The sequence below is a fragment of the Bradysia coprophila genome, unplaced genomic scaffold (assembly GCF_014529535.1).
Source record: "Bradysia coprophila strain Holo2 unplaced genomic scaffold, BU_Bcop_v1 contig_151, whole genome shotgun sequence".
In the NCBI taxonomy this organism is placed as follows: Eukaryota; Metazoa; Arthropoda; class Insecta; order Diptera; family Sciaridae; genus Bradysia; species Bradysia coprophila.
In genome coordinates this window covers 3,621,014-3,635,938 of record NW_023503423.1, presented here as the reverse complement: position 1 = coordinate 3,635,938, position 14,925 = coordinate 3,621,014, and the positions used below count along the sequence as shown (strand labels likewise).

General features: G+C 35.3%; 1 protein-coding gene across 1 annotated transcript in view; it reads right to left on the bottom strand.

Annotated features, from left to right (window-relative positions):
- LOC119074506 (pikachurin) overlaps positions 1-14,925 on the bottom strand; it is a 160,696-nt gene that overhangs the window by 67,998 nt on the left and 77,773 nt on the right. The window contains exons 3-4 of the mRNA XM_037180663.1: positions 4,387-5,044; positions 2,074-2,180 (exon numbers count right to left, since the gene is read on the bottom strand). Coding sequence (XP_037036558.1) covers positions 2,074-2,180; positions 4,387-5,044 — 765 coding nt within the window. The remainder of the gene's footprint in view (positions 1-2,073; positions 2,181-4,386; positions 5,045-14,925) is intronic.

Here is a 14,925-nt window from a genome sequence, read left to right as displayed (position 1 = left end):
AATTTTTGTCTATTGCAACGGCAGTAGTTGCAGTTGCGCACTTTCGTTAGAAAATTAGTTTCTTTCAATTTTCGGCGTTTTAAACGGAATTTGGAAAAGTAATTTTTTTAGTAAATATCTTAGTTGAATATACCATTTTAAGAATATGAATTAAATTAGTTTCATTAATGAATTACTTGAGTTAATTATACAAAATTGGGCATAAGACTCGTGATGTGGGCAAATTCCCGCAGCACCTAGATTTTTTTCTACATTTAATCCAAATACGCTAGTTGTCAAGTGGAAAGAGTTCTGTGAGATGTGAAGTACTAGATTCATCGCACCGAAATTTGATTTTTGACACCTGTCCGCACTGGACATGAAACTATGTAAACAATGAATTGTTTATTTTTGGGTGATTTAACGATGCACAATTTATGAAGTATATTGCACCATGACACAGTTATGATACGCGTGGTTCAATATTGCTTACCAACAAAATGTAGAATTTACGCATATCATGTGCAATACATTTAGATTGTCAATTCATCATAATTGAATTTATATGGACAACATAGGAATAAAATTTGTATAAATAGGGTTTTTGTATGAAAATAAATTCAGTACATTTTGGTATTCACAAAGAGCTTGTATTAATACTTACCTCTCTAGCTCAGAGAGGCACCGCGGGAAAAGAATCAATCAATTTGGGACGCCAAATTGTCACAACACCAACTTACTTTGTCGCAAATTTTAGAGCTAAAGTAAGCAGCCACGCGTCAATATCGAAGGTACTGTCCAATGAAGTATGCGTTTCTGCATCTATTTTGGCAAAATCTTTCTTTTTGACGCGAAGCTGCCTCTTGTACTTCATGCGATTTAACATTCTTTTCCCTATATAAAACCACATTATCCAGGGATATCTTGTTGATGTCTTCAGCACTGACTATAGCAACTAGTGTAGTCGATAACGCAATGAACGTTTACCGAGCGAGTTCCGGAAAACGAGTGATTGGAGGTTGTTGGGGACATCGAAGAAATAATTTTCTGAAGAAGAGACAAAAAATTCCTCCTCGTCCTTCCCCACCCCACCCCTTCAAAGTTTAAATGCAGAGGTGTCTTTGTCGAATTATTGACAGGGCTGTGTGAAACGGAGAGATACGTGTGATAGCTCATTTTAAAGGTAAAGTTTCAAAGTTAGGTTCAAAGTTCACAATGCATGTAGGAGTGGTTCAAATTTCCCTGACGGCGTAGAAATCGAAAATTGATATTGAAAAATGGACAAAAATGACGTTTTAAACATGTTTAAAGACGTAAATTTTGTGTTTCTATGTATTTCTTACAATTTCAAAGCAATCTAAACAAGAAAATCAAAGAAAAAAATTTTGAACAAAAAACCGGTCTAAAAATCCTATGCGAAACCATGGAATTTTTTCATGAAAAATTAATGTGGCGCCTACATTTTGTAAAATACAATTTTACTTTCTTCGGAAAATTGTAGCAAATGATATACAGAACAATATTACCAAAAAAAAATGTTTACTTCGGAACATATTTAAGAAATTATTTAACTTTAACCTTAAATTTAAAACATCAACTTGAAGAAAAGTCGGAAAAGTCTTAAACGATTTGGAAAATTCGGAAAATCTAACTGCGCCAAAAAAAACTTTGAACCTTTACCTTTAAAATGAGCTATCACACGTATCTCTCCGTTTCACACAGCCCTGTCAATAATTCTACAAAGACACCTCTGTATTTAAACTTTGAAGGGGTGGGGTGGGGAAGGACGAGGAGGAATTTTTTGTCTCTTCTTCAGAAAATTATTTCTTCGATGTACCCAACAACCTCCAATCACTCGTTTGCCGGAACTCGCTCGGTAAACGTTCCTTAACAGAATTTGCGTTATCGACTACACTAAACGGTATGAATTCAGACAGATTTTATGTGTAAATTGAAGAGTTTAATCCTTTTACGCCAAAAGCCACACATCATTTTACGGCTTAACGGTTGATAATCCGCCGTCTCGTCCTAACAACACAAATTTTCTCGACACACATTCTGCAACAATAAAAAGAAAACGAACTGGGTACTCACTCTCTTCGCATTTCACACCAGATTTTCCAAATGGACATAAACACCGAGCATCGCCAATGATGTTGTCACATTTTCCATCCAATCCACAATCCAGTAAACAAGGCGCCCTGTGAAAATAAATACCATTATATGATCTCCATCGTACAATAATAATAAATGTAATGTAAAGAAATACAAAAATCTCTAACAACATTGTGAACGAACGAACGAACGAGAAAAAAAAAATTGTGTCTGCATGGTTATACTGTAAGGTATTACTACACCAGTATCATTTCTCCTGTGTGGCTGGCTGATGCCATTATATAAATCAATGGGATTACATCGGCAAGCCTTTAAAATGACTAATGAGATATATCATAGAGAATTTTATTTATGTGTCGGTTTTCCTTTTTTTTATTTGGATCACAGCACGTACAGAATCATCATTTATGATTTATTAGGTATGAGCGAACGAAAATTTTGTAAAATGAGATAGTACCTATCCAGTGTGCAACGCTGATAAGTTTGGAAAAGCACTTTTGCAGGAAGTGAAGACAGAGAAAATATGGAATTATTATGAGGAATATTGTTACGAACTGCACTTAGACAGTCATATTCATTTCAAATTCTGTATTTATAGTTTTCAAAGTTTATGCGAAAATGTTGGAAAAAGTTTGGTGGACACTTTAAGACTCACTTAAAGCTTCTACTTTTTTGTTGTTGACGAACAGATTTTCGTACAATGACCAGAAAACTTTCCTTCATACCGCTTACGTTTAAGTGGATGTAGTTCATGTCTTTGGAAGATAAGGGTCATTCACAAATTACGCACGCTCTTAAGGGTGGAGGGGGGGGTTTGACAAAAGCGTACGCTTCATACATTTTTGAAATTTTCTCCATACATTTTCGCGTGCAAGGGGGGAGGTAGGGGGTCTGAAATTTCGAATTTGGTGCGTGCGTAATTTGTGAATGGCCCCTAAGATGACATGAAGTATCTTGACGAGAAAAATCGAAAAAAAATGAAAATTTGCGCTAAGAAAATAGCAGAACTAGGTTTGTAAGGTTTATCATTTTAGATTCCGTTTCGATAGTTCTAATGATGGGAGCAAACGCGTAATTCCTGCGAGCTTGATCAGGTTTATATATCATTTCAGATTTGCTAAGTTTTCATGTAACACTGAGAGACAAGGCTATGAAGATACTTTTGATCAAACTTTCCTGTTCGTTCCTTTAGCTTCTTGAGACGTGTCTCATTTTCACTTCAAGGGCAACAATAAAAAGTTGAAGATTTCGAGCCAAGGCAACCAAGAAACCATAAAAGATACGAAATCTTTAACTTTATTCGTTTTAGCAAAATTCCCCCGTATATAAGACAAGATGAGACAGAGCTCATAGGTTATTTTTGCAGTCGTTGTCGATAACATTTGATCCAGTCCGTTTTAGAAAACCCTTCGAAGGTTCCAAGGGAACCAAGGGCCCAAGATATAACAAACTTTTCGATGATTATTTGAATATTTTTGTTCATTATAATATCTTCCACTTGAAGTGTACCGGTGAATCTTTAATGGAACTGGCGTGGAAGGTATTTTCCTTTGTACGTGGTGCTCCTCTTTCATCAAAAAGAAAGTGGAGTATTTAAAGAGTATTCTTGTCAGAGCTATATTTGCATGTCTTCTGTAGACTTTCACTGACTTAATTAAAGCAAGCTAAGTAGTAATAGTTTGGAGGAAATTTGCGAGACCGAGTTCAGTGCCATTTCCTAGTTTTTATCGAGTACTAGGAAATAGGATGAAATTTGGACTACTCGTTCCGGAAATATGATGAAATGAAGTTAGGTGTAGGAAGTTGGGAAGGAAAAGGTAGTCTTTGCATTTTACATTTAAAATCAGAAATTAGTCAACTGTGAATGGTCCTACAAATAAAGGAATAAGGTGATACTTTGACAGCGCCAAAACGAAGTTTGTTTGCTATAGAGGGTATCGCATTTCTCTCACTCTGAGAATTGACAGTTCAGTTTCAGTGGAGAAAATTTTTCTTTTGTCCCCGGTCTTTTCTAAAAAAAACAGCGGCGCCAAAATAAACATTTTTAAAATTCACCTGAAGCATCACGGGCTTAAATAACCTCGAAAATATTCAATTTATTTTGAAATAAGAAAGCAACACATTCCTGTCAATCCCCAACGAGAGATCTAATAACGATAAATCTATCACAATTGCTCTCTAATAAGATAGTCGTTCCATGATACATGCACAAAACAAAACTAATTAACCAAACCATTGTAGTGTGCATTATAAAGCAAAATGTGTAGAATGGAATTCCAATTTTAAACTTACTTTGAAACCATTTTGTCCGATATAACAGTCGTTCCATTGTTATCTGAAAGACTATCAACCCTTGTAATTGTTTCCGACGGAAGTTTTGTGGTAGATATTCTATTAACAATATCGTCGTCCACCTGATAGTGTACTGAACCCTTTGAACTATTATTATGGATATCCCAATCACTCGTATCTGAGGCCAAATTGTCTTGATAAATTGAGTTTGGACTTCTTAAATTTAATCGATTATTGTTCACATCGTCATAAACAGACATGTCCTCTTTGGAATAATAGGTAATTTCACTTTTACTGCTACTGCTTCGACGTTCATTGTGTGGCAGAATTTGCAGCGAATCGATTAATGTGGTCGTTTTAGAACTATATTCTGGTTGTGATGCTGATGCTGCTGCTGCTGTTGTTGTTGTTTGGGTGGTCGTTTTTGTTAATTTATCACTCGGTTTATTCACTTTATTTGATGGGGCTACTATGCTATTCATAAAGTTCTCGTCCGAATCACTATCGTCCGACACATTGGTATCGTCGAATAAATGATTACTTATTATATCGGAACTGTCTAATTTTGCACTAAACGAGGCTCCCTTTTGATACAGAACATCTGTTTCATCCTCGGCTTTGTCATTCAGTTCATTTGGTGGAAATGTGGAATTTATCTCTGAAAATAAAACAAAAGAACAACAAGTTAGATTAATTAAATTAATTAAATGCTAAACGAATAAAATGGCACAGACACCGCACCACACCAGCTGGCAAATGAAGCTTTGCTATATGGATAAACCGACACAAAACTTAATACGTTACGTTCTATATACGCATCTCTCTACAATAACTTGGAGAAAGTCAATGGCCTCTAACTTTGGAGATGTAGGAAGGTAATAATGACGCAACAGAATTATATGACAAAGAGCAACGTTTCATAATTTTAATTACATTGAAACTCCCGCCAATCGTAAGAGCAAATCATTCCACAACTATACTTCAAAGGTATTTACGACTAGTTTAATGGGTTTAATGGGACATTGCGTGGAGATTCGACGCTCCCTTTTCGGTAATTTTTGATATTTCCTTGATGAATGAACACTTATAGCCCAAGAGAGTAGAATGTTTGAATTTTGGTTCGTAATTGGACCGGTTCGAGATAATAGATCCATAATACACTATTCGATACCAGAATCATTTAAAAGTCAAATTCATGAAAGATAATCCGACTCGAATAAAAAAACTAAAGGAAAGAACCAGAAGCCTAAGCTAGGTCAGTCAAGGCCTGAACCAATCGTCTAATAAGTTATGAGCTGCTGGAGCTGCTAGGCTATTTTCTATGACTTTCTATTGATTGCTATCAATGTGTGAGTGTTTATATGGATGACTCAAGTGAAAGTTTAATTAAGGAATATTTTTGGGAAAACATTTTCCTAAATTTTCTCAAAAGTATTTGTTGGAAAAATTAGGAAAATGGGGGAAAATTCAAAATTCCACAATTACGACCTATATATTAATTAAATCAAAAGTTTTTCGTTTAATCGTAAAAAATAAAATGAACCGAACACACAGACAATAAACACTTTCCTTTGTTATCTAAAAAAAATCCATTTCATAAGGAAGTCAATGATCTTTTGTGTTGCACCTTTGTTGTTATATCACCGTATTACAAACTTAGCAAAGAAAATCCATCGTTAGATTGTTCTGTACCATTTTACAGTTAAAGAGAGACATTGAGTTCAAAGGAAAATGCTCTTTGAAGAGACACAAAAAACCTCTTTGATTTGTACAATGAAAAATTTTTCGCAAGTTGTCTGAAAAATTTCCAATTCAAATTTACTTATAAAGTAAAATGAAGTCTCACAATTTGCCTATGAAAGGAAGAAAAAAATGAATAACAAAAAACAGAAAGAATTCAGTGTGAGAGTTTGTTGCGGAATTTCTTCGATTTGGTTTGCTTTAATGTGGGAACTCTTCGTGACTCTTAAATTTTCACCTTTGATAATAAGAGTCTATTGTAATTGAACAAACAAATTCGCACATTTTTTGAGAGCACATTTTGTAGGTTTACATCCACCCACAAGCTTTGACTAATATTTTTCCACGTCGAAAATAATTTAATTGTAAAGCCAAGTATACAACCAACCGGCGAAATGAAATTTTGATACAAAATGTATGGGCTATCTGTCAAAACTTTCAGCTCGTGTGAAAAATCGTATGAGAATTTCATTTCACCAGGTGGTTGTGTAATAGAAATAAACTATAATAGTCAATGCGCGATGAGAAAACACACACGAGCAGAGGAGGATTTTTTTTACATTTTTTTTATTATGCTTTTTTTTTATTTACAAAATATGAATTAAATAATTTAATAATTTATAGCAACAATGTAGAAGAAAGAAAAATATCACTTGAAAAAATTCGGACCATCATTATCACAGTAAGTGTCTCGAATGCTCACAGCATTTCCTCGCTGAATCGCTATTGATATACGCTGAAGGAGAAACTCTAGACTCCGTGGCTCACCCGTTTGGCGTTTCATTAATTTCCCCAGTTTAGACAAAAATATCATAGTTTCCGGACCAATTGATCAAAAGGATTCAAATGCTAGTGGCGTGAAGCAGAATTGATTCTTCAAGTCAATGTAATGGTTGTGCTTGTCTCTTTCCGCTTGGTCGGCTGCTGCACCACTATTATTCGAAGTTGAATTTATGTATGACGATGCCACAGTGTCGACAACCATAACGTCCCAAATCAACGAGGAGGATTATATGTTCATTTCGAGTTTAGCAGTGGCGGCGCGGCGCTGAACACTTTAAACCGACCATGCATACGAGTCACATGTTTTGGTCGTAGTTTTCATGACGAAAATGTCGTAGTCAAATGGAAGTTAGAAATCATTCTATTCAAAATCAAGAACTGTTCAACTGTTCAATAATGTAACAATAGTTATTTATGTGACTTTTTCGACGATACACTTCGTTCGAGCTAGAAGAATCGAAATTGACTGAAATCAATCATCCACAACAGATATACCACTTTACAGGCAAAGGAAATCACTCACAATAATAGGCCCAAGTGGTCAGACCTAGTAGAATTTTAACATCGCAGTGTAACCTTTATGAATTTAACGTAACATCGTGATATTTTGATCACATTCTGAATTATTTTACGTTTATTTAAAATCAAAATAAGTGAGAAAATCCGTTGTAAACGATTGCGTCTTGAATACTAAATGTAAGCAGATCATTTGTTTCAAGTTTTTTGTTATCATAATGCTAAGATATTGGTCGTGTCGTTTATTGTTTCAGATTTTGAAGCTCACTCTGTCACGAGAAATAAAGCGTTTTCTAGTATTGAAATGAAATAGTTTTATTGTGTAAACTGCTATCAAAGTTGGTAACGGAAAAGACGGTCCGTTTAGAACAAGTGTTTTCCATCACATTACATTTGTTTGTAACACTATGGTAACATTAAGGTCTATATTACGCAGCGTTAAATCGCCCCTTATAAGGAAGTGTTAAAATGTATTTTTGATTTTTTTTATTCATTCGTTCACTTAAAATTCAAATACTGGTGCGCTTTTACGGCGTGAATTCTAAGTGATTTCCATATATTTTACCCCTTTTAACAATGCCCTAAAAGCTTTTGAGATAAGAGATTGGACACTGTCCAATGGACAGTTACTGATAAGCTTTTTAGCTGTTTTTAGAGCATGTCTACGGGAACCCTTTCTCGACCAACTACAAATAGCAAAGAAAAGTGAAGGTTTTGAAGATTATTGATATGAAGGATCACGAAAATCGATGGTCCTGTCTCACGATCCTGCCTTCGAAATATGACAGGTATGATCTACGAGCTACTGTTTTGCATTTGATTTGTTATTTTCCTCAATTTTCCTCACATTTTCCGCAATTTTTATATTCTGTGAAAAGATTTGTATTCAGTAAAAAATTACGCGACAAGCACAAATTGGTCACTTTGTCACTATATCTACCAGGAGGGACCTTTAACTCATAAATAGGATTACATTTTATAAAGTGAGCGAATATTTCAAGTTACCCGTCATTAGGATGTCATATCGGACTAATTTAAGTGTATGCAGTTCACATATCGTATGGGTCCCTACGTAGCTAATATTTTCAATGATGGTTAAGAGGCACCGGCACTTAGCTAAAATGGTAGCATACATTTGCGTGTTTCGTATGTCATTTTAGTTAATATCTTTTCATCAAAATCCTTTTTGAAAAATATACTACCGCAATTCCGACCAAGAATCTGTTAGCTTTAAATAAAAATTAGTTTTGGTTGTAGTCGTTTGATCAGCTCTGAGAAATCTATTTTCTGTTGAAAGCTAACACATTCGTGGTCGGAATTGCGTTCGTACATTTTTGAAAAAGGATTCTGGTGGAAAGACATCATCAAAAGTAAACTAAAATCCAGTATTTAAAAATCGCCCTAATGTATGCTTTTCGGCAAAGTACCGGTGCCTATTAAAGGTATTTTGAACCATTGTGTAACGAGACGAGAGGCTTAGCAGAGTGAAATAGATGTTATTTATGTATTGGATAATTAGACTTCTCTGCGCACCTAAGCAAGTTTGAAGTTTTTATACGATTAGAGGTGTGCGCCGAGCGAAAATTCTCGGCGGCGGCTAGTCGAGTGTAGTGGTTCCGGCGGCGGCCAGCCATAACAAGTTTTTATCGGCGGCTCGGCTCAGCCGCAGCGCGCCGATCCATTTTATAGGAAATTTAAATTTTCTTTTTTTTTAGTGATTACTGATTACGAGTGAATTATGTAATTTTGCATTTTCTGTTTTTTTGTCGAACCTGAATATCCTCCCATCAGTTACTTATAAAGACTTACACTCGCATTCTCAAAAACGCATTGAGAGTGATTTTCCTAAAGGTCTGTGTGCCGAAATCGGAAGTATTTTTATCGCATTTATATGGATCGATAGATCTTGTTCCCTAGTTGCACTTTTCTTACAAAAATTTCTCCAGTTACACGAGCGTACAGTGTCGTGTGGGGTGTCATTAGAAAGGTAATCACATGTACTATTGAGCCGAATAGAGACCTATTGGGTTTAAAATTACTGAAAAAACTGAAATATGTGCAGTTGAGACTGAGAACTTACACTGTTCTTACAGAAGTTTCTCGAGGTTTCTAATGACACCCCGCATGACTCTTTACGGCTAGTGTAACTGGAGAAATTTTTATGAGAAAAGTCCAAGTTTTTGTTTTTTTCGACCTCCCGCTAGCCACACAAGCTTCGAAGAATTTTTTTGAAAGTGGTTTTGGTTTCTAGGGTCGAAGTCCTTTCTAGGTATAAAAACTTCCACTAGAAAATGCGTCCGATTTCGGTAGCCTGTTTTTCAAAAGAATCCCTCTGCCTTCCGTAGTCAAGAATTGTTTTTAGGAACAGTAGATCAACAAGTGAGAGCCCTTTCGGAACAAAGCGTACTCTATGAATTTCATAGTATGAAACCTCCGATAGGTATACGTAAAAAACAGTCTCTTATTAAGAAAATCAGAAATGTCTTGGGAGTGATAGCTATTTAAATAATTAAAATCTGGTAATCGATTGTGCAGCTGATAATTCTAACATTTAATGAAATTTAAAATTCAAATTTTTCAAGCCGACGAAAAACATCGGCGGCGGTCGGCGGCTGGCTGAATATTTTGTATCAGCGGCGACGTCTTCATTTACTCGGCTCAGCCGCGCCGCCGGCTGAAAACTCGGCGGCGCACACCTCTATATACGATAGCATATCGAACCGCGATGATAGATGTCGATTAATTTTCGTGTTAAATTTAATTTCCTTTGTTAAAGTGAAATTAATTGATTTCCGATTAACCGATGTCTTGAGGCTGTTGATGTTTTGAGGCTGTCGACTCAATTCGATGTCATCTTGTGCCTTGAAAAGTAGTAGTCTTAAAATTGTAACTGATAAGGTGACATCATTTTTGAACGTCTCATCAAATTTCCTCTGCAATCATTCAAATGGAGTATCCAACTCTATCCCAGAGTCAAGAAGTTTGGGTGGAAGAACGGGGTAATCCCGAGATGTGGAACGAAAGGCAACACCTTGGAATGAAAATCCTTATTGTCACAGCCGTCATTACCACATTTGGATTAGTTTTTATTTTACTGACCTAATGAATCCTTTCTAATCGACGCGTGACCCGGAATGGCCTGTGAATCTGGCGGAGACGATTGTGTCAATGCTCCAAGTACTGTTAAATAAATATTCGCTTCGATTAACCGATCGAGTGGAAAAGATTTACAACAAATTGAAAACGCCATGCAAACTTCTAGATGTGCCGCCAGTTCCGACAGAAGCTGCTCAGGAACGGATATGAATTTTTGAAGATAAAGAAATAGCAGGGACGGATCAAAGTGAAGAAAATGATATCGTGAGATGACATTAATACTTTGTCAACTTTGGAGAATGACCGTGGCACCGAGCGTGGCACTCTAGCTTCCGAACATTAGCATAGCGAATCATTTCGGTGATGATATAACAATCTTGTAGGAATCTTTTTGATTTTATAATCGAAACAAACATGCAGGGGTCTCTTACTTTCAATGGGGAGTAAGGCATGTAAACAACTCTTTAGCTCAATATATCCCATCGTCAACGACGATGTTTGCTTCTCCTTGTAATGAGACCTGCGTCACAAGCACTAATGCACGCCCATGATCGCATAATCTTCACTCAACAACGTTAACTGTAGAAGATCTTTTGAGTAGAATTTACATAAAAAGGATTTCAATCTGATTTAAAGGTTTAGTTAGTGAATTTGTTTGGCATATTCGCTTGGGACTCTATATTATACACAGCCATGGACTGTATAGAATCTGTCGAACAAAATAAATATTACCTTCCCAATCGTATAAACATTTAACGTTAAACACAAATATATATATAATATATAATACTTATCTGCACGTAATAATCGGTAATGTTTTTTCCTCTTTCGCTTTAAATTAGATTTTCTTCTTCACAAAAGGAAATGTATAGTACTAGTACACACAGGCAAAAAAAAAACACCAGAATTTTTATTTGAAAAAGTTTCTGCAATCCAAAAAGTCTACTAAGAATGGTTGCTACCCAGAGAGAAAGAGAGAAAGAAGGTTTTTCGTATTTTGTCCGATCAAATAAATCAATCAAACCGGATTGCCAGTGATATGTTAAAGGAATGTTGTTGAAATTGGCTAGTATTGGTTTTTTTTTTCGTTGTTGTTATTTTCATAGGTAGACTCTACAAAACTAAGTCACACATGTTGGGTGGGTCAGATCCCATGACTGTCTGAACTTCTCAATAGTTTTCGTATTTTTTAAAGATTTATTGATTTTATAATTTTGATGGCCATAAAAACATAATTAGAAGATGAACTACTAGAACGGTCTTTATCTCTCTTTCTCATAAATAATTAATTAAATTCTGTTTAGTTTCACTGAAAATCTTCGAAAAGTTCTGAAACGTTGTTTCATCGTATGGTAAAAACTATTTCTGACAAGCTGAAAACGTACGAGAGCATCCACAGAACCATAACCTCAACGCTTTTGCGAACATTTCGTCAACAATAATTTTTTGGTTATTTCGCTATGGATGACGTTTTGAAGCTGAAATAACCTTGGAACAGGTCTATAAATCGATACTTAATTTTAGCTTCATAACTTCATTTTCTGGTATACAGGTGTGGTTTTATGCTTACATTAGAGTGTTATGGTCTACAGAGTTCCCACTCCTCCTAAAATTCATAAAATTCATAAAATGGACCAAATCCTCCTAAAATCTTCTAAAACTCCTAAAATTCCTAAAATGAGCTCACACTCTCGAAGAAATTTTTTAATAATACTGAAAAACTAAAAACGGTAAAAACAGCAAAATTATGCGGCAATGAATTTGAACTTCTGTATGAACCTGACTCAACTTGCGAAAACACTCGTTTCTTTGAGTCATGAAAATAGCGATCCTGAACGTGGATTTAGCGAAAATAAATACATTATCGAGGATCGCAGTTTGTTAGAAGATGCGACTATCGTGTCACTTCGAACGTTTAAGGACACATTGAATAATATAAACGTCACTGACTTCCTAATGAATCGACGTATTTTCCAGATGTGCTCCAATGTACTTTACTTTTCTCGAACAACAAAAAGTCGAGAAGGTAGGACTTCTTAAGAATAAAGAGGCGGAAGATAATCGCAATAAAGCATCTTCACAAAAAAAAAATCGAGTTCAGAAAAACTTTCCGCTCTTTAGTGCACAAGAGCTGATAAATGATGGAAACAAAATTATGGTGAATCTTGTTAATTCGAAAGGCGCAGTCGACAAGAAAAACCTGATAAAGGATCAGTTGCTGGCTAGTCGAGACTGGCGTCAGAAAAGAGAAAATCATATAAGTTTCAATTATTAAACTACATAAGGAAAAATATGTTTTGACAAAAAAAAAAATTTTGTCAATTTTCTTAAACATTTTTAGTATTTTACGAAGTGTATGAGAAACAGAGAAACAGAGCAAAAATTCCTCCGGAAATTACTTATACAACCTTTCCCATATTTAAAAAAATTCCTCCTAAAATTCTCCTAAAATTACCTTCCAAATCTCCTAAAATACCCCTAAAATTGCCTTTAGAATTTCCTAAAATTCCTAATTTTAGGAGCCTTCCTAACCCGTGGGAACTCTGGGTCTATGATATGCCCCGGTTAAAAAATGAAGTATGTCTTCAAAAAAACTTAAATTTTAGCCGCAAACTTCCCACTCGTTAATTTAATTTTTGTTCGGTTTATTCGCTTTTGTTTACAAGGCAAAATCATATGACAAGAAAAATACTATCATGGCTCAGAACATCCTCACTTGACGCAGTCTAACTCCAAAAAAAACAGAGAATTTTTTTTTGAACGCGACAACTAAGTATAGGCGACAATTCTACTTTCGTCAAAATGTCCAATATCGTAACCAAATTATTTTTAAAATATTCTCGCCTACACGCCGATAGCTGATTTTCGTCAAATTTTCGAATTCGTCAAATTTTCGAATTTCGTCAAATTTTCGAATTTCGTCAAATTTTCGATTTTCGGCAAATTTTCGATTTTCGTTAAAATTTGTGAAATTTTGGTAAGTTTTGTGAAATTTCGTCAACTTTTCTGAAATTTCGTCGTGCTTTTTGAAATTTCGTCAAATTTTCGATTTTAGTCAAATTGTTGACTTAAAACTTCCAAAACGAGTGATATCACAAAAAAATCTCTACTAGAAAAGTGTGGCGCAGTTTTTGTAGCACAATTTCTAAAAAGAATGATATCGCTAGAATTGACGCTTTCAGCTTAGTTACGCAAAAATTAAATTGTACATCCCCCAATTAGTTCAAACAAGCTGGCTTAGTTTTCCTCATCATCTGCCAAATAGTTTTTACAAACAAAAATTTGACTGAAAACAATAAAAATTTTACCAAAAAAATTTGCGTCTTGAAATTTAATAATTTCGTTTTCGAGGGCTCCAGATTTGCGAGTAGAGTGACTTCGATTGAAAAACTGAATCATCAGCAGTACTTGTTGTAGGTCAAGTATAGCATGTTTGGTATCGTTGAAAAGCTTATTCTTCAGGCTACAATATAAGCGACAAATTAGTTTGAAATAAGGCTACTAGAAAGGTACAGAAGTGGCCAAATTTCACCGAGGGTAGCGGAAAAAGTAACTTCTCTAAAAATGTAACATAAAAGAACTTTTTCAATTTTTTTTTTTCGTCATTCGAAAGAGCTTACCAACCGCGTCTAGAATCAATCTTAACTGGCTGGGTCGGTCACTTTGTCAGGGATATATTACTCTTCGAAAATGGTGAAATTTTGACTTTCAACAGTTATTGCTCCGAGAGCAAATGACCGAAAGCAATAATTTTTACACGGTATATCTTAGAATTTTTTTCCTCTACCGATCCCCATTAAAATTTGTGATCAGGCTGTGTCTGACTGCTCGTGGTAGCGCATCCACTGGTTCTCAGTAACGGCTCAGGGGTTCGGGCTAATTTTTTCCTCTGTGATGTTCTTGTCCATCACTCATTATAAATATGAAAAAAAATTATTGGTGGTCGGCGGTCCCTATTTAATCTCGTTTCAAACCAACCGTGAGATGGTTGAACCTTGAACCGATATCATCCATTTTTCCATTTTTGAACTTGACCTGAGGATTTATTCGTTTTTTTTTTCAAAGTCGGTTGAGATTTACTTTATGTATCGTGTTACCAAACAGCAGAAACGTGTTGCGTTACATTAACGTTTTTTCATCACATTTCCATACATTTTTAGTCATCATAGTCATCGTGTTACGTACGGTGTATTTTCTGTTGTAAGACCCACGACTTACAGTCAAGGGAATAATGGAATGATGTATGTAGCGTAAAACATTGTACTACAGAAGTCTCCTTTTCCATCAAGAAAAACTATTACGTTCACTCTTTGTATTACAAACAGAAAGTTGTGTGTTTTCCCTCCGATTGTTTCCTGTTTTACTTAAGTTTGATTGAAAGATTAGTTACACGGATTGAACAAA